At 46.2% G+C, this 24845-nt stretch overlaps 1 protein-coding gene across 3 annotated transcripts in view; it reads left to right on the top strand.

Annotated features, from left to right (window-relative positions):
- UBOX5 (U-box domain containing 5) overlaps positions 1–24845 on the top strand; it is a 55739-nt gene that overhangs the window by 25628 nt on the left and 5266 nt on the right. For 2 of the 3 annotated variants that reach the window (XM_025399438.1, XM_025399436.1), the window contains exons 2-4: positions 11884–11978; positions 12713–13913; positions 21945–22106. In XM_025399438.1, coding sequence (XP_025255223.1) covers positions 11925–11978; positions 12713–13913; positions 21945–22106 — 1417 coding nt within the window. In that variant the 5' untranslated portion in view covers positions 11884–11924. The remainder of the gene's footprint in view (positions 1–11883; positions 11979–12712; positions 13914–21944; positions 22107–24845) is intronic. The other variant, XM_025399439.1, reaches the window with a different exon arrangement.

The raw sequence follows: 24845 nt of genomic DNA, 5'->3' as shown, positions 1-24845 counted from the left end.
AAAGAATGCCCCTCCCTCAAAAAGAAAAAAGAAAAGAATAAAAAGAGAAAAACTAAAGGAAGAAAATGCCAAAGGAAAAACTGAGATTACCAGTTTATTCCTAAGTGGTTAGTACCTTGGTACTCATCTTTGATGTCTTCAGGAAGCCGTTTGCAAGGAACCCCTCATGTAGTACAGAAAAGACAGTGGGGAACACATCAGCCAGAGAAAAGTGAAACCTCTTAAAGGGTGAATTGCCTTTAAGTGGTTCAGAATTGCTGTTGTCATCTAGGAGGTTAATAGCAGACTTTTCATTAGTGTCATTTCTCTCTCTGATTATTAGCCTTCGATGACTTACTTCTGACCAGTAGCTTTCAAACTTTTTTTTTAAACTACAACCTTTAGTAAGAAATAACTTTTACATCAAAACCCCAAATGAATAAATGCGTGTGTTTGTGTGTTCACATATATATGTAACTGAAACAAAACTTTCACAAAACAGTGTTCACCCTTATATGTGGTACATGCTGATATTTTCTATTCTACTTAATTTTTTAAAATACCAGTTATGGCTCAGTAATTTAAGTTCTTAATTCTCAACCTGCAATTTGGAGAAACACTACCTCAGCCCGCTAAGTGAAGTAGTCTAAACTTTTTAGCATGACATTCAAGGCCTTCCTCATCTAGCTCCATTTGCCTACCCATCGCTGGCTCCCACTCCACCTCTATAGCTAAGTGGCATTTTCAGCATTTCTTGAACCAGCCTCACACTTCCCTCCTCTGTGCCTTGACACTTACTGATCCCTTTCCCCAGGTCTCCTTCCCTTTTGTTCATGTTCTCACCTCTTGGCTCCTGTAGTCTACAGTCTGTGGTAGCATTAGTATGGAGTGTCTGTCGCTCTTCAGAGTTGTCCATGAGATCAGGCATGTGTCCTAGTCATCCTAAGTTCACATGTCACTCTGTGAATTCTCCCCTGAGTTGACCAATGTTTTGGCCAAAACTTTTGACCAATGTTTAAAAAAAATTTTTTTTTATGAAGTCACAATAATAAATACATTTTATATTAGATGAAGTGCATGCATTCATTAAATATATTTTGTACAAAACTGACTGAAACAATTTCATGACATATCCATACTATTTGCACCTTCATATTTTGTATTCTTTTCTAGTTATTTCTTTTCTTTAACCCATTACTTGATTCCAAAAACCACAGATTGAAAAACATTGATCTAGGTCATCTTTCCTCACTCTGTCATCTGCAGAAAGCTCTGTTACCTTTATATTGTATTACGTGTGTATATATATATATATATATATTTTTTTTTTTTTTTTCTTTTTTTGAGATGGTGTTTCGCTTGTGTTGCCCAGGCTGGAGTACAGTGGCACAGTGTTGGCCAAGTGCAACCTCCACCTTCTGGGTTCAAGTGATTCTCCTGCCTCAGCCTCCCAAGGATCTGGGATTACAGGCACCCGCCACCACACCTGGCTAATTTTTGTATTTTTAGTAGAGATGGGATTTCACCATATTAGCCAGGCTGGTCGTGAACTCTTGACCTCAGGTGATCCGCCTGCCCGGCCTCCCAGAGTGCTGGAATTACAGGCATGAGCCACCGCACCCAGCTTTTTTTTTTTTTTTTTTTTTTTTTTTTGAGACAGGGTCTTGCTCTGTTACCCAGGCTGGAGTGCAATGTTGGCACCTTAGCTCACTGCAATGTCCACCTCCTGGGTTCAAGAATATGTTCTATTATATAATCACTGTTAGAAAGAAGTCTTTATTGTTTCAAGACTCACAAAGAAGACCATTCATTTCATTTCTTTTTGTTCCCACAAGAAGATTTGTAGAGAATGTTTATTGCAGCATTTTTTTCATAGTAAAAAAATTTTAAACAATGTAAGTAATAGGGCAATGGAGAAACTGTTTTAGTTGTACAATTAAATATGAGGAAATTAAAATGAATACACCAGATACAAACATTTCAGTATGGAAAACCTTAATATAATGCTTAATGGAAAAGCAAGTTGCAAGATGATACACATATTATCGTTAAGGTATATTAAAATACATGACTACTATATGTTGTTTGTATATATATGCATACCTATACTGATTTGAATGACAGACAACATTAGATAAAGCTTACCTCAGCCGGGCACAGTAGTTCACACCTGTAATCCCAACACTTTGGGAGGCCAAGGTGGGTGGATTGCCTGAGCCCGGGAGTTGGAGAACAGCCTGGGCAACATGGCGAAACCCCATCTCTACCAAAACAAAAAAAAGCCAAAAATTAGCCTGATGTGGTGGTGCATGCCTGTAGTCGCAGATACTCAGGAGGCAGAGGTAGGAGGATACCCATCACTGGAGCCCTGGAAGTCGAGGTTGCGGTGAGCCGAGATTGCACCACTGCACTCCAGCCTGGGCATGGGCGTGACAGCCTACTTCCCCCACCAAAAAAAAAAAAAAGAAGAAGAAAGGAAAAATAAAAGAGCTTACCCCTTGGCAAAAAGGGAGAGGAAATAGGATAGGTGCTGGGTTTTGTTATCTTTCTTTTTTTTTTTTTTTTTGAGGCAGAGTCTCGCTCTGTCGCCCAGGCTGGAGTACAGTGGCGCCATCTCAGCTCACTGCAAGCTCCGCCTCCCGGGTTCCCGCCATTCTCCTGCCTCAGCCTCCTGAGTAGCTGGGACTACAGGCGCCCGCCACCGCGCCCGGCTAGTTTTTTGTATTTTTTAGTAGAGACGGGGTTTCACCGTGTTAGCCAGGATGGTCTCGATCTCCTGACCTCGTGATCCGCCCGTCTCGGCCTCCCAAAGTGCTGGGATTATAGGCGTGAGCCACCGCGCCCGGCCGTTATCTTTCAAATATTGCTTTTAACACTGAAATCAGAAGCAAACATAGCAAAATGTTAACATTTGCTAAGTCTAGGTGGTAGGTACAAGACTGTCTACTATTTTATATTCTTTTTTTTTCTTATAAACCTGTATTGCCATCTTAGAATGCCATTATTACCTGTCTCCAAGCTACTTCTCTGAAAGCAGGGCACATTAGCCATGATCTGAGGTTTTAGATTAAGTTATACTCAAGCCTTGTCTTTCTTGTACTTAGATGCCACATCTGGCTATGCTTTGTAAGTATTTACTAGACAGTGTTTGCAGTGAGTTCAAGTTACATGGCCATTTCCTCAGCAGGACAGGGGAGGCAGTCTTTCTGGGCTAGGCTGTTTGCATTTTCATGTGTTGAGCCATTATTTTTTTTCTGGATTAAGTGTTAAGGCAGGAGGCATCTGACCTTAAAAGTTCAGGGTATTGGAACAAGATAGATGATAAGATTATACCTGTTAAAGACTTTGATAGCAACCAGGGTCTTACGGAATCCTACTGTTTGGACATCACTATTTCCCACAGAAACAGATATCATTTGTAAGATTTTTTTTTTTTAAATCTGCCATTCTCCTGTGACAACACACTCATTTGTTTCAATTTGCATATTTCAATTTGATCTCCAGTCCTGAGTTGTTTTCTATCACTTTTCCCCCAATCATTCTTTATTATCTTAATTTTTTTTTTTTTTTGTACAGACCGGGTCTCACTATGTTGCCTAGGCTAGCCGTGAACTTCTGACCTCAAGCAATCCTCCTGCCTTGACCTCCCAAAGTGCTGGGAATTTATAGGTGTACACTACCCCACCCAGCCATTTCTTTTTTTTTTTTTTTTTTTGCAACAGTCCCGCTCTGTCACCCAGGCTGGAGTGCAGTGGCGCCATCTTGGCTAACTGCAACCTCCACCTCCAGGGTTCCAGCAGTTCTCCTGCCTCAGTCTCCCAAGTAGCTGGAATTACAGGCACCTGCCACCACACCCGGATAATTTTTTGTATTTTTATTAGAGACGGGGTTTCACCATGTGAGCCAGGCTGGTCTGGAACTCCTGACCTCAACTGATCTGCCCACCTCAGCCACCCAAAATGCTGGAATTACAGGCATGAGCAGTCACGCCCGGCTTCACCCAGCCATTTCTTTGTTGTTATTATTATTAATACACCTTATAATTTAGAGCAATTTAGACTTACATAAAAATTGAGCATTATTAATGCTGTTAACATCTTAGTGTGGTGTATTTCTTATAATTAATGAGCCAATATTGATAAATTATTATTAAGTTTATACTTTAAGTTTCATTCTTTGTGCTGTATAATTCTTTGTGTTTTGTTTTTGTTTTTGTTTTTGTTTTGTTTTGAGACAGGGTCTCGCTCTGCTGCCTAGGCTGGAGTGCAGTGGCACGATCTCGGCTCACTGCAGCCTCTGCCTCCTGGGCTCAAGTGATTCTCCTGCCTCAGCCTTCAGAGTAGCTGGGATTACAGGCATGTGCAACCATGCCAGGCTAATTTTTGTATTTTTAGTAGCATCGGGGTTTCGCCATGTTGACAAGGCTGGTCTCAAACTCCTGGCCTCAAGTGATCCTCATGCCTTGGCCTCCCAAAGTGCTGGGATTACAGATGTGAGCCACCACGCCCAACCTTTTTTTTTTTTTTTGAGACAGTGTCTCACTCTATTGCCCAGGCTGGAGTGCAGTGGCTCAATCTTGGCTCAGTCAACCTCTGCCTCCCATGTTCAAGCGATTCTTCTGCCTCAGCCTCCCCAGCAGCTGGGATTACAGCCACCCACCACCTTGCCCGGCTAATTTTGTATCTTTAGTAGAGATGGGGTTTCATCATGTTGACAGGCTGATCTCGAACTCCTGACCTCAAGTTCTTTGCCCACCTTTGCCTCCCAAAGTGCTGGGATTATAGGTTTGAGCCACCATGCCCAGCCTGTGTTGTATAATTCTATAGGTTTTGAATTATAGATTTTGAATATATAGGTTTTGAAATGTATAATGTCATGTATCTACCATTACAGTGTAATACAGAATAGTTTCACTGCCACTTCATTTTTATCTCTGTACTCCAGTGCCTAGTACAGGGCTTGCAAATGTTCCATGAATGTGTAATAATATCCCATCTAAAATTAAATATGAGCAAAATAAATTCAGTAGTACAGTACATTTAAAGAATAATTTGCCACAACCAAATAGAATCTCTCCTGGGAATAAAAAGGATGGTTTAAAATTAGAAAAATGTTTTTTTTTTTTTTGTTTTTTTTTTTTTTTGAGACGGAGTCTTGCTCTGTCGCCCCAGGCTGGAGTGCAGTGGCCGGATCTCAGCTCAAAAAATGTGTTAATATATCCCATTAGTCTGTCAGATAAGATAAATAATAAAAGACAATATATAGAGAAAAATCAGAATTCAGAGCATACTCCTGACTTTAAAAAAATATGAAAATTAGAATGCTTTATTAACATAAAGATGATATTTCAATTAACAATCAACATTTAGGCCGGACACAGTGGCTCAAGCCTGTAATTCCAGCACTTTGGGAGGCCGAGACGGGTGGATCACGAGGTCAGGAGATCGAGACCATCCTGGGTAACATGGTGAAACCCCGTCTCTACTAAAAAAATACAAAAAAACTAGCCGGGCGTGGTGGCGGGCACCTGTAGTCCCAGCTACTCGGGAGGCTGAGGCAGGAGAATGGCGTAAACCCGGGAGGCAGAGCTTGCAGTGAGTTGAGATCCGGCCACTGCACTCCAGCCTGGGCGACAGAGCAAAACTCCGTCTCAAAAAAAAAAAAAAAAAAAGGGTCAACATTATGTTCAAAGAGAGACATTTTCTTTTTCTTTTTTTCTTTTTTTTTTTTGAGATGGAATCTTACTCTGTTGCCCAGGTTGGAATGCAGTGGCATGATCTCGGCTCACTGCAACCTCTGTTTCCTGGGTTCGAGCGATTCTTCTGCCTCAGCCTCCAGAGTAACTGGGGCTACAGGCTCGCACTACCATGCCTGGATAATTTTTGTATTTTTCATAGAGATTGAGTTTATCATATTGGCCAGGCTGGTCTTGAACTCCTGACCTTGTGATCTGCCCGCCTCGGCCTCCCAAAGTGCTGGGATTACAGGTGTAAGCCACCGCACCAAGCCCAAAGAGGCATTTTCTAATGGGCACAAACGAGGATGGCAACTGTCTTACTTTTTGTGTAATTCCGGAAGTTCTAGCTAATGCAGTAAAATGAGAGACAGAAATAAGAGTTACCATTTTGTGAAAGGAATTCTCATTATTATCAAGATAATAGGATTGGAAAAAAAAAAACCAAACTGAAAATGTGTTAAAATCATTAAGAGTTCAATAAGACAGCTGAACATATAATAAAGATACCAAAGTGAAAAGCTTTCCTATATAGCAATGACCAGTTAGAAAAATTAATGGGTTAAGAAGAACCTTTCATAAATAGCAACCTTAACTAGAAATATGTAGGACCCCTTAAGTTAAAAAGTCAAAATTGTACTAAGACCAAAGGGAAAAAAAATGACAAAAATCTACTTAAGATTTTTATCTTAATGTAGTAGTAAAAAGTTGCAAACAAGTTGGGTTTGGTGACCCATACCTGTAGTTCCAGGTACTTGGGGCATTCAAGCAGGAGGATTGCTTGAGCTCAGGAATTTGAGACTGTGGTGCACTGTGATGGCGCCTGTGAGTAGCCACCGCACTCCAGCCTGGGCGACAGAGCGAGACTCCATCTAAAAAAAAAAAGAAAAAAAAAATGTAAACAACCTAAATGTCTCCCAAAAGGAGAATTATTTATGCCCTCTGCTCCACCCTCTTTTTTTTTTTTTTTTTTGGAGACAGGATCTCACTCTGTCACCCAGGCTGGAGTACAGTGGTATGATCATAGCTCACTGTAGCCTCAAACTCCTGGGGTCAAGCCATACTCCTGAGTAGCTGGGACTATGGACACATTGCACTGTGCCCAGCTAATATTTTTAAAATTAAAATTTTACGCCTGTAATCCCAGCACTTTGGGAGGCCAAGACAGGCGGATCACGAGGTCAGGAGATCGAGACCATCCTGGCTAATGCGGTGAAACCCCGTCTCTACTAAAAATACAAAAAATTAGCCGGGCGTGGTGGCGGGCGCCTGTAGTCCCAGCTACTCAGGAGGCTGAGGCAGGAGAATGGCGTGAACCCGGGAGGCGGAGCTTGCAGTGAGCCGAGATCTCGCTACTGCACTCCAGCCTGGGCTACATGTGAGACTCCATCTCAAAAAAAAAAATTTTTTTTTTTGTAGAAGTGACATCTCACTTTGTTGCCCGGGCTGGTCTCAAATTTCTGGCCTTAAGCAATCCTCCTGCCTTGGTCTCCCAGAGTACTTGGATCATAGGTATGAGCCCCTGTGCCCAGCCTATTTATACCCCACGTTGTTCCAAAATTATTTTAAGCTACCTTTCATATTGTACTCTATTACATAAAAATAAATAATTCAGGCAGGAAGAAATATGAGGGATGGGCCACAGATTTTATTCGGAGCTTTCTAGCAGCCAGAGTCAAGAAGGAATGTGATCCATCTTCATACCATAAAATATTGAATTGCTTGCGATAAACAACTCTTCTAGTACTGAGACCAAAGAGAAAATTTTCTTATGGGTCTCCAAGAGAGGATACCATATAGAACAGACAATGATCATTTGGTCCACTAAACAAAACAGTAACTGACTTTATAGAGCTGTTTCTTATTGAAGTTCCTTGTCACACAGTGCCAGTGAGCAGCTTTGTGAAGAGTATTTGCAGGGGGTGGTGAGGTTGGTGATGGTTGTGGCTGGGATGAACATGAGGATAGGCTGGTGCACTGGTCTGAGGGTCAGCTCAATGGAGTGGTATATTTTAGAGATTATGGTTCTCACCTGATATGTTCTGCTACCGTGGTGTCCTATGAATCTTCACAAGTTGACCACTGAATTTTTATCAATGTGTTACATTTATTTTTGCAGCTGGTGAGGATCAAAACTGCTAAGAAATCTGTCAGATAGTGGTGTGTGGGATAAGATCTGCAGCAGCCACGAGGAGTGCCAGGCAAGAGGCAAGAAAAGCCACTTAGACCAGCACCAAGGAGTGTGTAACAGGGGCTGGAATGAACTCTGTTCTGTAAATGTTCCCTCAACTTACATTTTGATGAGTGCTGTGGAGAGCAGGTAGTCTGTGTTTGGTCAGGGTTAGGTCCATATGCTTTTATAGTTGACTGGGGTAGTTGACAGTCCCTGAGGCAGGTGGAGAAGCCTCATGAGCTGAGATGCTTGAACAGAAGGCTGACTCACTTCCACACAGAGGTGGGAAGAAGTAGCTAAGGGCATACCAAGATTTTCCTTAACTTCAGGTCTGATCTAACACATGTTGGAAAGGGCAGTCAAGGTTTCCACATCTCTGTATCTTAGAGCATAATAGCCACATTTTAGTCTAGAAGAACTCTTATTTTATTTTACTTTATTTTATTTTTTGAGACAGGGTCTCACTGGCACTCAGGCTGGAGTACAGTAGTAGCACAGTCATAACTCAGTGTAACCTTGCACTCCTGGCCTCAAGTGATCCTCTTGCCTCCGCCTCCCAAGTAGCTAGGACTAGAAGTGTGCACCACCACACCTAACTAATCTTTTTATTTTTTTGTAGAGACGGGGTCTTGCTGTGTTGCCCAGGCTGATCTCAAACTCCTGGGCTCACGTGATCCTCTCACCTTAGCCTCCCAAAGTGTTCGGTTTATAGATGTGAGCCACTCCGCCTGGCTTTGTTTTTTCTTGACTGTCTGTCAGGGCCAAGAGGGGAAGAGGGAACTGCCTGGGACAGTGAAAATAAAACCCTGTCAAGTCCTAGAGCCCCCTAACCTCAGCCATCTGCTGGCGGCCAGCGCCATTCTGCTTTTGCCTGTCTCTAGTGTCATCATCTATGTCAGTAGCGTATTATCTGCTTTCCTTTGGCATCCTAGGCTTGCTTTTCCAAGGAGGAACATTTTATTTCGTTGGCTTGGCTGTATATTTATTTTAATGGTTCTATATTCAATTAAATTGAATGGCTTAATTTTACTTTTAAAACAAACTGACAGGAAGCTACTGTGCTAGTTGGGCAGGGAAGCTGGGGGAAATGCTGCTCTAAATGAGTTCTGGTGTCCTGCCTTAAAAGAAATAACTGTAGGGGTTCTGAGGATATTTGCAGACACAATGCATCAGATACGTCATTCATTTTTACTTATTGTGGAGAACACGAAAGGTATCAGAAGCCTGGAGACATTGTTAATATAATCTTTCAGAAAAGGAATTGTAGAAACTTTAGTCCATGTAGATTCCAGGCCAGATTCTAAAATTATCTGGCAAAGCAAAGGTGTGTGTGCCTCAAAGTGGGAAGCACTAGGAGTTTCAACACAGGCTCACAAAGAGCAGGAGACTTTAGGCCAGGGGCTCTCTACCCCATGAGATTCATGTTACTTCTATCACAATGAACTTAAAGCCAAATAGTATAACCTACTTATGTACACACGCTAATGTGTGTAGGTCCACACACACATACACACCCTTCCCCCACCACACACAGAATGCCCTAACAGTACTATAAAGGAAAAAATTTTAGGTATGATAATAAAATTTATTCTCATGTATAAATGTTTGGGTGTGACCATATTAGAAGGCATAAAGAAATATTCAGAAGCTTTTACCATCATGCAGGAGCATGTGGAATGCAGACTGCTACAAATGCAGACTGGCTGAGGTGGAGAGCTTTGCTCTCGGTGATGTGATTTTCAGAAATGGTGGGCATCTCTTGGTAAAGGTCTGAACAAAACCAAGTATGACCTTCCTTTGGCTTACATGGAAGTTCCCATCCTAGGAAATTTAGCATATATGAAAACCATGTTTAAAAATACTTTGTGTTTATATGTAAAACTGAGTTAGGGGCTAAGCTGAGGTAATATACATTTACAAGGCCCATGACAGATCTTCACTGTGCAGCAACTATCCACTCAAATGTTGCAGGATGCTCAGTATGCCTGGCTCCTGCAAGTGGCTCCTACTGATTATGACAACAAAAGGGGCCCAGAGGGTGACCCTGTCCCTGTTGGGCTAACAGAATTTTTAATGGCCATGACTGTCAGGGAGAAAAGCATAAATGGCTCGCTGGCCTCACCAAGGAGTTGAGTTCCACTGGAGAGGTCTGCCACTGGGAGGGGTGTTTTCAGTGGCTTCCCTGCTTCTCTACGGAGTTACCAGAAGCCATTGGAATTGGCCATTAAAATGACTGCTTGCATTAGATCATTAGATGTCCTTTTTTTTTTTTTTTTTTTGAGGCGGCGTTTTGCTCTTGTTGCCCAGGCTGGAGTGCAGTAGCACAATCTCGGCTCACTGCAACCTCCACCTCCCGGGTTCAAGTGATTCTCCTGCCTCAGCCTCCCAAGTAGCTGGGATGACAGGTGCCCACCACTGTGCCCAGCTGCTTTTTGTATTTTTAGTAGAGATGGAGTTTCCCCATGTTGGCCAGGCTGCTTTTGAACTCCTGACCTCAGGTGATCTGCCTGCCTTGGTCTCCCAAAGTGCTGGGATTACAGGTATGAGCCACCGCGCCCAGCCTAGACGTCCTTTTAAGGTGCTTTTCAACCCTAATAATTTCTTTCTTTTCCTTCCTTTCTTCCCTCCCTCCCTCTCTCTCTTCCCTCCCTCTCTCTCTTCCCTCCCTCCCTCCCTCTCTTCCCTCCCTCCCTCTCTCTCTTCCCTCCCTCTCTCTCTTCCCTCCCTCTCTCTCTCTCTCCCTCTCTCTCTTCCCTCCCTCTCTCTCATCCTTCCTTCTCTCTCTTCCCTCCCTCCCTCCCTCCCTCTTTCTCTTTTTCTTTCTTTCTGTCCCTCCCAACTTCCTTCCTTCCTTCTGTTCTTCCTTTCTTTTTTTCTTCTTTTCTTTCCTTTTTTTTTTTGAGACGGAGTCTTGCTCAGTCGCCCAGGCTGGAGTGCAGTGGCGTGATCTTGGCTCACTGCAAACTCCGCCTCCCGGGTTCATGCCATTCTCCTGCCTCAGCCTCCCAAGTAGCTGGGACTACGGGTGCCCGCTGCCACGCCCAGCTAATTTTTTGCATTTTTAGTAAAGACGGGGTTTCACTGTGTTAGCCAGGATGGTCTCCATCTCCTGACCTTGTGATCCGCCCGCCTCGGCCTCCCAAAGTGCTGGGATTACAGGCGTGAGCCACCGCGCCCGGCCTCTTCTTTTGTTTTTTCCTTTGAGACAGGGCCTCACTCTGTCACCCAGGCTGGAATGCAGTGGTGTGATCATAGCTCATTGCAGCTTTGAACTACTGAGCTCAAGTGATCCTCCCACCTCAGCCTCCCAAATAGTTGTGACTACAGGTGCCTATCAGACATAGCAAGACCCCTACAACTTTTTGTTATAGAGATGGGGTCTCTACAACAAGACCAGCTATGTTTCCCAGGCTGGTGTTGAACTTCTGGGCTCAAGCAGTCCTACCACCTCAGCCTCCCAAATTGTTGAGATTACAGGCATGAGCCACCACACCCAGCCTCTAATAAATTTTCTATTTCTTAGTGATGTGTTTGACTCATTATTTTCATTTTAATAAGAAAACATAATTGCATTGACAAGTATTAAATGACAAGGATGCTTACCACCACTGCAATTATTTTTTGTGACCCTTTCCATTCTGAACACTCTGTCATTTCTCTGAGCTCAGCTACTTTTGCCACTCCCTTCCTGTGGCGACCCCCAGCACAGCTGATGGGCCTTGCCTCCATTGGATCTTTGGAACAGCTGTTGGCCAGAGAACTGGCAGGTCTTTGCTAACCTGTTGAGCCTGCCAGAGAAGTCTTCTCTATAATTTTTCAGTGACTGATTTTTCCCCAACATCATGTATAGGATATAAGGAAAGTGAGTATAGACTGTTGAGAGCGTGTGTGTTCAAGTTTTTGTTGCTATCCTGTTTGATTCTCTTAAGAATCAAGGTCTGAAAGTTTAGAATTGAATTTTACATTTTCTAATACTTAGTTTTATTTCTTATTTAAGGCTGCTTCTGATGCTTGGAAGCTATCCTCTCAGCCACAAAGATGGTAATAAATCTTTGCCTCCCACAGTTCAGACCAAGAATTCACTGCAACAAGGTAAACAAAACAAATATATATACATAAATATATGCTATCTTTGTCATGTGTTTCATCATTTCCTGCCTTATGTGTGTGGATTTGATTCAGGCTTACTGCACTTTTGCCCTTGTTACTTTAGATTCCATCAGATGGTATTTAGGTAAGCATGGGGCAGGCTCACCTCTGGAATCACAGCGCCACGATGAGGTGAGCTGTGACTCATTTTGTGCAGGGTCCTCTTCACTGTGCTCTTTGTTCTTTGATGATCAATCTCAAGTCTTGTCAAAGTCATAGCAAAGGTAGAAATACTTTCTCTCCCCCGCAGTTCTCTCCCCAGATACTGTTTTGAAGGGAGTTTTGGTTGGATTGGGCAGGATTTTGTTGCTTGCTTTTTTTTGGTGGAGGGGAGGGCAAGGAGGTGAGGGACACGGGGTCTTGCTATGTTGCCCAGGCCTATCTAACTCCTGGGCTAATGGGATCCTCCTGTCTCAGCCTCCCAAGTAGCTGGAACTACAGGTGTGTGCCAACATACCCAGCTAAGTTGCTCGTATTTTTAAGGTTGGGCAATACTTGGGGACATGGTTGCCCTTGGCCTTTGATCTGATCTTGGGTGCCTGCAGAAAAATCTGGGACAATTCAGTTTAATAGAGGAAATTTTAAAACGAGGAACCTCAGGCTTAAGCGTTTTCTTACAAGCGACAAATTGTCTTCATTTGGATCATTGTATCTTGCTTTTTTTTTATTAAATCTAGATATCAGCTGATGGTTATGAAGTAGAAAATCTCATCTCTGAAGATCTCACAAAGAGAAGTCATGGTTTCAGGACAGAGTATTTCATTAAGCCACCAGTCTATGTGACAGTTTCATTTCCCTTTAATGTGGAAATCTGTAGGATCAACATAGACCTCACAGCTGGGGGAGGTCAGAACGTCACCGGCCTGGAAATGTACACATCTGCCTCATCTAGCAGAGTGTCTTGGAATACTCCCCAGTGCCGGACCCTGGGCCCAGCTGAGCCATCTGTCCCAGACAAGGAGGCGTTCACCTTGGTAGGCAAAGTCTTACTGAAAAACCAGAGCCAAGTGGTGTTTAGCCACAGGGGCTTCAAGGCCAGGCCCCCTTTTGGCCCGATGGAAGCCACACTCCCCTCCCCTGCTGTTGTGGCCCAGGAGCTCTGGAATAAAGGGGTTCTTTCCCTTAGCCATGTGGCCCACCTAAGGATCTGTATCACCCATGTGACAGGCGGCGGTATCCCTTGTATCAAGCGGTTGGAAGTGTGGGGTCAGCCGGCCAAGACCTGCTCCCAGGAGGTGATAGACAGCATCCTGCTGGTCGCCTCAGAGAACCTGCCTCAGGATGTGGCTCTGCAGGCCCCAACCTTGCCCATGGAAAGTGACTGTGACCCCGGGGACCAATGTGAGAGCCAGCAGGCCCCCTCCAGCCTGCAGAAGCTGGCCGAGATCATTCAGGATGTGCCTGAGGAGTTCCTGGATCCCATCACCCTGGAGATCATGCCTTGTCCCGTGCTGCTGCCCTCAGGCAAGGTCATCGACCAGAGCACGCTGGAGAAGTGTAACCGCAGTGAAGCCACATGGGGCCGAGTGCCCAGTGACCCTTTCACAGGGGTAGCTTTTACTCCACACTCTCAGCCCCTGCCTCACCCCTCCCTCAAGGCCCGGATTGACCATTTCCTGCTCCAGCACTCTATCCCTGGCTGCCACCTGCTTGGGAGAGCACAGACGGCATTGGCAGTGATCCCTTCTTCCATTGTTCTGCCCTCTCAGAAAAGGAAGATAGAGCAGGCTGAACATGTCCCAGACAGTAACCTTGGTATAAATGCTTCCGGTTTTTCTGCCACAAGCCCTTTGGTCTTACCCACTACCTCAGAGCACACTGCTAAGAAAATGAAAGCCACCAATGAACCCAGCCTGACACACATGGACTGCTCGACAGGTAATTCAGCATCCTGTGTCTGTGGCCGGGCTCATCCATCTCCTTCCCAAGAGCTCTCGCTCTGCTGCCCTTTGCTTTGTGCTTGGCCAGTTTACATTCCCAAGGCTGTGCCTGTGCTGCCTCCTTCCCATTTCCCATCCTGGGGCCCCTCAGCTTTGTCTTCAGATTAGGGACAACCTGGAGCCTTGGAGGGGTTCCATGTGTTCTCGTCTGTTCTCATCTGTTCTCGTCTGTTCCGAAGCTTCAGTCTGCATGTTTCGCTCCTCTGCTGGTGATGGTCCCATGGGCACTATTGCCTTCCTTGGGGTCCCTTTATGTGCCCTGGCCTGGTCAACAGTTTTTCCTAGGTTTGAAGCCTCTGGTCAGAGCTGCTGGGAGGAGAGATGCCAGTCCCTCAAAGCAGAGTATGTCTTCTGGTGCCTTCTTTGTGTTACTCATGCGTCAGTGGGCTCCTCTTGGTGTTGTTTCTGTCACAGAGGTACAAGGATACATTGCATGGAGGTTCTCCGCGCCCCCCGCCCCCGCCTTTGTGGCATGAGGACACAGAAAAGGAAAAAGGACTAGGTTTGTGGGCCTTCCTTTCAGGAGAGGGTTACTGAAGAGAAAAGCAACACTGAAGAAGGTGTACTCAGTAAATGTGTGGACAAATTACAACATTTTCTTTGTGTTTCTTTTCTGTTGTTTTTTCTGTTTTTCTTCTTTATTGCATTTGGCAGGATCCACCAGGTAAAATTGCAACATTCTTTTTTTTTTTTTGAGATGGAGTCTCGCTCTGTTGTCCAGGCTGGAGTGCAGTGGTGTGATCTCGGCTCACTGCAAACTCCACCTTCTGGGTTCATGCCATTCTCCTGCCTCAGCCTCCCGAGAAGCTGGGACTACAGGTGCCAGCCACCATGCCCGGCTAATTTTTTGTATTTTTAGTAGAGACGGGGTTTCACCATGTTAGCCAGGATGGTCTCGATCTCCTGACCTTGTGATCCACCTTCCTCGGCCTCCTAAAGTGCTGGGATTACAGGCATGAGCCACTGCGCCCGGCTTCTTTTTTTTTTTTTTTTTTTGAGATGGAGTCTTGCTCTGTCACCAGACTGGAGTGCAGTGGCATGATGTCGGCTTACTGCAACCTCCGCCTCCCAGGTTCAAGAACTTCTCCTGCCTCAGCCTCTGGAGTAGCTGGGATTACAGGCGCGTGCCACCAGGCCCAGCTAATTTTTGTATTTTTAGTAGAGAAGGGGTTTCACCATGGTGCCCAGGATGGCCTCGATCTGTTAACCTCGTGATCTGCCTGCGTCGGCCTCCTAAAGTGCTGGGTTCTGTGAGCCACTGTGCCCAGCCTGCAACATTGTTGAGTATGAGATTTAAGGATCCTGGCTTCCTGCCTCTTCCCTGGGGCGTTGCCAGTGATTTCTGGGGCCAGTGATGCTGCTGTCACCTGAGGTGAGTAGCCCTGGTTCACTGAGTGACCTCTGCAGCTGAATGTGTTCAGTGTGAATGCCTCAGCGTAAGCCAGATGTTGGATCTTAGGCTGAGATAGATGTTTTTTTGTTGTTGTTGAGATGGAGTCTCACTCTGTTACCCAGGCTGGAGTGCAATGGTGCGATCTCGGCTCACTGCAACCTCCGCCTCCCAGCTTCAAGCAATTCTCCTGCCTCAGCCTCCCGAGTAGCTGGGATTACAGGCATGTACCACCACACTGGCTAATTTTTTGTATATTTAGTAGAGACAGGGTTTCACCAGGTTGGTCTTGAACTCGACCTCAGGTGATTCACCCACCTTGGCCTCCCAAAGTGCTGGGATTACAGACATGAGCCACCGCGCCTGGCCTGAGAGAGATGTTTTTATCATGTTAAAGAAGTATTGGTTATCTATTGCTAGGTAATAAATTACCCCAAAACTTATTGGCTTACAGCAACAAACATTCATTGTCTCATAACTTCTGTGGGTCACAAATCCCAGCATAACTTGGCTGAATTCTCTGCTTCAGGGTCTCCCATGGCTGCCATCAAACTGGTGGCCGAGGCTGTGGTCATCTCAAGGATCAACTGGGGAAGCATTTACTTCTAGTCTCACCCGCATGATTGTTGCAAGATTCAGCTCGTTGATGCATTGTTGGACTGAGGCCTTACTTGCTGGTTGGCTGTTGGCCAAAGGCTGCCTTCAGTTCTTTGCCACATGGGCCTTTCCATAGGGCAGTGCCCTGTGTGGCAGCTGTGCGTTCCAGAGAGAGTGCACAGATGAGGGAAATCCATCTTTTAGAATGTAATATTGAAAGTCACACTCCTCACTTCTATTGTATTCTTATTTTTCCCAAGGTATTTGTTAATTGCTTATTTATAATATCAAGAGAAATGATTTCTTAGCCTCCATCTTCGTATTTCTTACTTCGAGAACACAGATCAGTGACAAACTTCTGTGTAATTCAACCCAAAGAATTCCTTCCTTCCTTCCTTCCCTCCTTCCTTCCTTCCTTCCCTCCCTCCCTCCTTCCCTCCTTCCCTCCCTCCTTCCTTCCTTCCCTCCTTCCTTCCTTCCTTGCTTCTTTCCTTCCTTCCTTCCTTCCTTCCTTCCTTCCCTCCCTCCCTCCGTCCCTCCCTCCCTCCGTCCCTCCCTCCCTCCGTCCCTCCCTCCCTCCGTCCCTCCTTCCCTCCTTCCCTCCTTCCCTCCTTCCCTCCTTCCCTCCTTCCTTCATTCCTTCATTCCTTCCTTCCTTCCTTCGAGATGGAGTCTCACTGTGTCACTCAGGGTAGAGTGCAGTGGTGTGATCTCAGCTCACTTCAATCTCTGCCTCCCGGGTTCAAGCAATTCTCATGCCTCACCCTCTGGAATAGCTGAGACTACAGGTGCGTACCAACACGCCTGGCTGATTTTTGTATTTTTAGGACAGACTCTCACTCTGTCACCCGGCCAAGAAATTCTTTATATTCCAAAATTACTTTGCACTCTGAAAGATACCAGCCTTCCTCATTTTCTCATAATCCTTCATGGAATCATCATTTCTGTAGAAATCTGTGTGTGAGCCGAGTATGGTGGCTCACTCCTGTAATCCCAACACTTTGGGAGGCCGAGGCAGGCGGATCATGAGGTCAAGAGATAGAGACCATCTGGCCAACATGGTAAAACCCCTTCTCTACTAAAAATTAACAAATTAGCTGGGTGTGGTGGTGCATACCTGTAGTCTCAGCTACTCAGGAGGCTGAGGCAGGAGAATCACTTGAACTCGGGAGGTGGAGGTTGCAGTGAGCTGAGATTGTACCACTGCACTCCAGCCTGGGCGACAGAACGAGACTCCATCTCAAAAAAAAAAAAAAAAAAAAAAAAAGAGATCTGCCTGTGCCTTCTTTCTTCTTTCAGCTGCAGCAAACTTAGCTGCAACCCCCAGGAACACAACGAATGCACCAACAATATGAAACCTCAGACACCTGGCCAGAGGGCCGCTCATCTGAGGTTTCGTCAAAGCACCGGAAGCCACGGTAGTGGTTGTCCTTGATAGGTATGTCAGCCTCAACACCAGTGTCCTTCCTGCCTGGTGGAGAAATGGATCACTGTGTTCTGTTTGTTAGAAGCAAGTCTCTAAGTCCAGCCCACTCAAGGGGAGAGGATACCCAAGAACATGAATAGCAGGAGGTAGGGTTTACCTGGAGACATTTCAGAAACCCTCTTCTACCACTGATTTCTATTTTATTGAGTATTTTTATCCAGGATTGGGGAATCAAACTTTGTTTCATGCTTTTCAGTATCAGTGGAAATTATGTTATTATTATTATTTTTTTTTTTTGAGACAGAGTTTCGCTCTTGTTGCCTAGGCTGCAGTGCAGTGGCGCAATCTCAGCTCACTGCAACCTCTGCCTCTCGGGCTCAGGCTATTCTCCCACCTCAGCCTCCTGAGTAGCTGGGATAACAGGCATGCGTCACCATACCGGCTAATTTTGTATTTTTAGTAGAGATGGGGTTTCACTATGTTGGCCAGGCTGGTCTCGAACGCCTGACCTCAGGTGACCCACCCACCTCAGCCTTCCAAAGTTCTGGGATTACAGGCTTGAGCCACTGCGCCTGGCCCCTCAGATCTTTTAATGTAATAAAATATGTTAATAGGTTTTCTAATAGTGCACCATTCTTACATTTGTAGAGTAAACTCCATTTGGTCATGAATCTTTTAATGTTAATAGTTTTCTGTTTTGTTTTGTTTTTGTTTTTGTTTTGAGACGGAGTCTCGCTCTTGTCACCCAGGTTGGAGTGCAGTGGTATGCTCTCACCTCACTGCAACCTCTGCCTCCTAGGTTCAAGCTATCCTCCTGCCTCAGTCTCCCAAGTAGCTGGGATTACAGGTGCCTGTCACTACACCCGGCTAGTTTTTTGGTTTTTTTTTTTTTTTTTTTTTTTGAGACAGAGTCTCGCTCTGTCACCCAGGCTGGAGTGCAGTGGCCCAGTCTCGGCTCACTGCAAGCTCCGCCTCCCAGGTTCACACCATTCTCCTGCCTCAGCCTCCCGAGTAGCTGGGACTACAGGCATCTACCACCACGCCCAGCTAATTGTTTTTTGTATTTTTAGTAGAGACGGGGGTTTGCCATGTTGGCTAGGCTGGTCTCAAACTCCTGACCTCAGGACACCCACTCACCTCGGCCTCCCAAAGTGCTGGGATTACAGGCATGAGCCACCGCGCCTGGCCCCTCAGATCTTTTACTGTAGTAAAATACGTAATAGGTTTTCTAATACTGCACCATTCTTACATTCGTAAACTCCATTTGGTCATGAATCTTTTCATGTTAATGGTTGTTTTTTTTGTTTTGTTTTTGTTTTTGTTTTGAGACAGAGTCTCGCTCTGTCACCCAGGTTGGAGTGCAGTGGTGTGATCTCGGCTCACTGCAACGTCTGCCTCCCAGGTTCAAGCGATTCTGCTGCCTGACCCTCCCAAGTAACTGGGATTACATGCACCTGTCACCACACCTGGCTAGTGTTTTGTATTTTTAGTAGAGACGGGGTTTCGCCATGTTGGCCATGGAACTCCTGATCTCAAGCGATCCATCTGCCTCAGCCTCCCAAAGTGCTGGGATTACAGGCATGAGCCATAATGCCTGGCGTGTTAATGGTTTCTTTTTTGTTTTGTTTGGTTTTTTTTGGAGACAGTCTCTCTGTCGCCTAGGCTGGAATGCAGCAGCGATGCAATCTCTGCTCACTGTGACCTCTGCTGCTGGGATTTAAGTGATTCTCCTGCCTCAGCCTCCTGAGTAGCTAAGACTACAGGTGCACAGCACCATACCCGACTAATTTTTTTTTTTTTTTTGAGATGGAGTCTCACTCTGTTGCCCAGGCTGGAGTGCAGTGTCACAATCTCGGCTCACTGCAACCTCCGCCTACCGGATTCAAGTGATTCTCCTGCCCCAGCCTCCCGAGTAGCTGGGATTACAAGCGCTTGCCACCATGCCTGGCTAATTTTTGTATTTGTAGTAGATATAGGGTTTCACCATGTTGGCCAGGCTGGTCTCGAACTCCTGACCTCAGGTGATCCGCCCACCTTGGCCTCCCAAAGTGCTGGAATTACAGGCGTGAGCCCCCTAACCTGGCCAATTTTTTTGTTTTTTTTAGTAGGGATGGGGTTTTGCCATGTTGGCCAGGCTGGTCTCAGACTCCTGACCTCAGGTCATCTGCCTGCCTCAGCCTCCCAAAGTGCTGGTGGCTCACAGGCGTGAGCCACCATGCCCAGCCCTGTTAATTTTTTTGTTTGTTTGTTTTGGTAGTGACGGAGTCTCACTCTGTCACCCAGGCTGGAGTACACTTGTGCAATCTCAGCTCACTGCAACCTCTGCCTCCTGGATTCTAGCAATTCTCCTGCCTCTGCCTCCCTAGTAGCTGGGACTACAGGCACACGCTGCCACGCCCAGCTAATTTTTTGTATTTTATTAGAGACAGTGTTTCACCATGTTGCCCAGGCTGGTCATGAACTCCTGAGCTCAGGCAATCCACCTGCCTTGGCCTCCCAAAATGCTGGAATTACAGGCATGAGCTACAGTGCCTGGCCCCTGTTAATAGTTTTTAATGGTTCTGTTTGCTAGTGTTAGGATTTTTGTATTCATTAGTGAAGTTGGACTGTAGTTGTGTGTGTGCGTGTGCCATCTTTGGTCAGGTGTTATCAATGTATTTTTTTGTTAAATTTAGAATTTTTTCTTTTCTGTGCTCTGGAACAATTGAATAGTATTGGAGTACCCACTCTGCCTGTCTAGTAGAAGTTCCTGTGATTGTCAGTGCCTGGTGCTTGTGGAGGGTAGCTCTTTGACACTCTTTCTTTCTTCCTTTCTTCCTTTCTTTCTTTCTTCTTTCTTTTGTCTCTTTCTCTTTTCCTTTCTTTCTCTTTCTTTCTTTTCTTTCTTTCTCTTTCTTTCTTCCTTTCCTTTCCTTTCCTTTCCCTTCCTTTCCTTCCTTTTTTTTTTTTTTGAGATGGAGTCTCACTCTGTCGCCCAGGCTGGAGTGCAGTGGTGTGATCTTGGCTCACTGCAACCTCTGCCTCCTGAGTTCAAGCGATTCTCCTGCCTCAGCTTCCTGAGTAGCTGGGATTACAGGCACGCACCACTAATTTTTGTATTTTCAGTAGAGACAGGATTTGGCCATGTTGACCAGGCTGGTCTTGAACTCCTGACCTCAGGTGATCTGCCTGTCTCAGCCTCCCAAAGTGCTGGGATTACAGGTGTGAGCCACTGTGCCTGGCCTGGCAGCCTTTTCTTTTTCCTTATGGAAATTATTCTATTTAGAGTTGATCATTCTTTTAGTTTCCTATGTTCTTCTAAAAGACTATGCAAATAGTATGCTTAATGTTTATTTCTGTGTCTTTGGTTTTAAGAGTAAATTCTAGTTAACACGACCTTCAGAAACTCCTGGAAGCATCTGAGATGCAGTGGGGTGGAACAAGGAAAAACGTCCTTAGACATCAATGTCAGTTTGTGGAGGCCTCAGTCCTGTTGGCCTTGACAGACTTGGTGACTTAGGACCACGCTGACTAGGGCTCCTTCAAGGCCCTAAACTGATGTCCTGTGTCCTGCTAACAGTGGACAGAAGGTTCCGTTCCCCTCTTTGGGACAGCATTGCAAATTTTGCTGCCAGGCAGGTCCCTGGGGCTTTTCTTGGGCAGCTGTCCCCCTATCCCTTTGGCCTTCACCCTCACTCCATGGCTTGGCTTTCTATTGATCCTACACTGAAGGTTCCCTAAATTGTGGCGTGGTCAACGTGGGGTCTTAGTTCTATTCGGTAATAACTGCTTTGTTTTACTTAACAGGGAAGAGAGGACATGAACCCTAGAAAATGCAGATGAACCCCCCTGGGGGGTGATGGGGTCCCCAGAAGGGTGGAGTTAGGGAAAGAGAAGACTAAGGCCGCTGGGGAGGGAATGGGGGCCAGGGAGCAGGAGTCCAAATCTGGCATTTGCTTGCCCCAGTTATTTTCTTGGCCAGCAAGGAGGCCTTTAGAAAGGAGGCTGGGCACCGTGGCTCACGCCTGTAATCCCAGCACTTTGGGAGGCCGAGGCAGGTGGATCACGAGGTCGGGAGATCTGGCCAACATGGTGAAACTCCGTCTCTACTAAAATACAAAACATTAGCCAGGCATGGTGGTGCACGCCTGTAGTCCAAGCTGCTTGGGAGACTGAGACAGGGGGATCGCTTGAACCCAGAAGGCGAAGGTTGCAGTGAACTGAGATGGCACCCCTGTACTCCTCAGCCTGGGCGACAGACCAAGACTCCGTCTCAAAAAAAAAAAAAAAGGAGGGTGCAGTTCTGCAGTTGAGCCACGAGGTGGCTCATGCCTGCCTAGCAGTTTCTCCAGGAGAAGAAAAGCCTGAAGCGGGTGGGATGGGCAGGAACTGCCAGGATTCCAAGGGCTTCACCTCCCGGTGTTCTGTTATAGTCTGCCAGTAGACATTAGAATGGAGTTTCATTACATTGATGTGTGAGATTGGAGGTGCCGTTTTTATAGCCCTCGAAGGACTTGGGGTTGTTCTCTTTTGCGGAGCCTGTCTCTGGATGTTGTGCTGTGCGCATCTCTCGACAGGTCCACTGTCCCACGAGCAGAAGCTGTCACAAAGCTTGGAAATTGCCTTGGCATCCACCCTTGGCTCCATGCCCTCCTTCACGGCACGGCTGACCAGGGGACAGCTCCAGCACCTTGGCACAAGAGGGAGCAGCACTTCCTGGAGGCCTGGCACCGGCTCGGGTAACATGGGCCCCGCCATCTCCTTGGAGCCTTGGAATGGGTGGTCTGTTTTCTGTGTCTGGATGCTGGGCCAAGTCCCTGGGGGCTCTGTGGACCTGCCTGGCCAGCCTCCCCTTTCAGTTCCAACACCCAGCCTGGGAGAGAACCTGTTCTCCTGCCTTTTCCAGGGGTAGTTGAGGGGCTGCCTATGAACTTAAACTCCTCACAAGAAAAGCTTTCTTTAGTCAATTCTTAGTAATTCTGTGGATATAGGGCTTGGCCACCCTCTGCTGTGTTTCCTTGTGAGATCTAATGTTATTTTCTCCTGAGGATTTTTGTTTCTCTTTTTTTTTGTTGTTATTTATTTATTTATTTATTGAGGCTGCGTCTTGCTCTGTTGCCCAGGATGGAGTGGCACAGTCTCAGCTCACCCTGGCTAATTTTTTGTATTTTTAGTAGAGACGGGATTTCACCATGTTGTCCAGGCTGGTCTCGAGCTCCTGACCTCGTGATTTGCCCTCCTAAGCCTCGCAAAGCTCTGGGATACAGGAGTGAGCCACCGCGCCTGGCCTTTTTTGTTATTTTTTCTCATCTAGTCTGTCTCCAATCTGACATCCAGGGCACTTTATGTAAATGTAAAGAGAGGTTTGGTTGGGTTTGTTGTCCTCGTCCCTTCAGATTAACACTTCCATCAGTGTCTTAGAAAGAGCAGTGGCAGCTTATGGGCCAATTTTGCCTAAAATGAACCTTGGCCCCTACTGTATGCCAGAATCTATTAGGATACAAAGCAAGAGAAACTGATTGCAGCACGAGGCATTTTTTATGAGATGGAGCCCATGCAACGCCTTCTCTCTTGGCTTTTAGGCTGTTTTGCTTCTTTTCTCCTGTCTTCGGTGGTCCCTCTTCAGTTTCCATTGCCAATTGCTTTCTCTACCAGCTCTGGCTCTGGACTCTTTAATCTCAATACTCTCTGTTACCCAAGTGAGAACCCACGTCTCTGGCGACTGCCCATGTTTCCCTGTAGCTTCTGCCTCTCCCTGGAACTAATCCTGCCACCCTGACAGCACTCAGCATCCTCTCTCTTTTTTCTTTTTTTAAGATGGAGTCTTGCTCCTGTTGTCCAGCCTGGAGTGCAATGGCGCAATTTCAGCTTACTGCAGCTTCCGCCTCCTGGGTCCAAGTGATTGTCCTGCCTCAGCCTCCCAAGTAGCTGGAATTACAGGGGCCCACCACCACGCCTAGCTAATTTTTGTATTTTTAGTAGAGATGGGGTTTCACCATGTTGGCCAGGCTGGTTTCGAACTCCTGACTTCAGGTGATCCACCCGCCTCGGCCTCCCAGAGTGCTGGGAATACAGGCGTGAGCCATCGTGCCTGGCCCCAGCATCCTCTCTCAAGGAAACATTCAGACTCTGCACTGCTCACATCTGCCTTCCAGAGCTTTTCCCCCTCACTGTCCCCTTCATCCCACCTGGGTAAGGGCAGCATCTTCTGTCTTGTAGTGAAGCTTCTAACACAGAACTCATTCTCCATTTCCTTCAGTGTCCCCATCCTGATATTCTGTTCATTATCAGGTCCTATCCATCCTCCCCCAAGGTAGACCTCAGGTTAGTCCCCTGCTCTCCTTCCTTGGCCCCTGCCCTGGCCGCAGCTCCCGCTGCCTCACCCCAGACTCCTGCAGTAGCTCCTGCTGGTATCCCCCATCCTTGCCTTACTGTAGCTCGTCATCCTTACAGCAGTCGGATCTTTTTATCATGTCAGCCCATCACTGTGTTCCACTCCTTCAAATTCTTCCATGGCATCCCCTGAACTTAGGATGAAACCTCAACTCCTGCTCCCTCTGAGGTCCTGCTTGCTGGAGCCCCCATGTCTCCTCCTCTGCAGTCTTATCTGAAGCCCACTCTCACTGTGTCTTTTTTTTTTTTGAGACAGAGTCTTGCTCTGTTTCACTCCGTTGCCCGGGCTAGAGTACAATGGTGCAAACTCGGCTCACTGCAACCTCCACCTCCACCTCCTGGGTTCAAGCAATCCTCCTGTCTCAGCCCCCACTAGTAGCTGGGATTATAGGCATACACCACCAAGCCCAGCTAGTTTTGTTTTTTTTTTTTTTTTGTATATTTAGTAAAGACAGTGCTTTGCCATGTTGGCCAGGCTGGTCTCAAACTCCTGACCTCAGGTGTTCGACTTGCCTCAGCTTCCCAAAGTGCTGGGATTACAGGTGTGAGCCACCACACCCAGCCTCACTATGTCTTTTTCTTTTCTTTTCTTTCTTTCTTTCTTTCTTTCTTTTTTTTTTTTTTTTTGAGACAGAGTCTTACTCTGTCGCCCAGGCTGGAGTACGGTGGCATGATCTCGGCTCACTGCAACCTCTTCCTCCCTGGTTCAAGCAATTCTCCTGTCTCAGCCTCCTAAGTAGCTGGGACTACAGGCGCCCACCAGCATGCCTGGCTAATTTTTGTATTTTTAGTAGAGACGGGGTTTAACCATGTTGGTCAGGCTGGTCTCGAACTGCTGACCTCAGGTGATCCACCCGCCTCGGCCTCCCAAAATGCTGGGATTACAGGCGCGAGCCACCGTGCCTGACCACTGTCTTTTTCTTTAATGGATAGTCTGTTCTTTGTGCTTGCTCTCCTTTCATTCTTCGTGGCTGGCTCCTTTTTATTCTCACAGCTCTTCCTACAGGAGGCCATGTTAGCCCACCCTGTTCAAAGCAAGTCCTCTTTTTTATCCTCTCACTTAATCACCTCAGTTTGCAGTTATA

This window comes from Theropithecus gelada, chromosome 10 (assembly GCF_003255815.1).
Source record: "Theropithecus gelada isolate Dixy chromosome 10, Tgel_1.0, whole genome shotgun sequence".
Taxonomy (NCBI): Eukaryota; Metazoa; Chordata; class Mammalia; order Primates; family Cercopithecidae; genus Theropithecus; species Theropithecus gelada.
The sequence above is the reverse complement of the archived record's forward strand: the minus strand, read 5'-3'. Positions and strand labels throughout refer to the sequence as shown.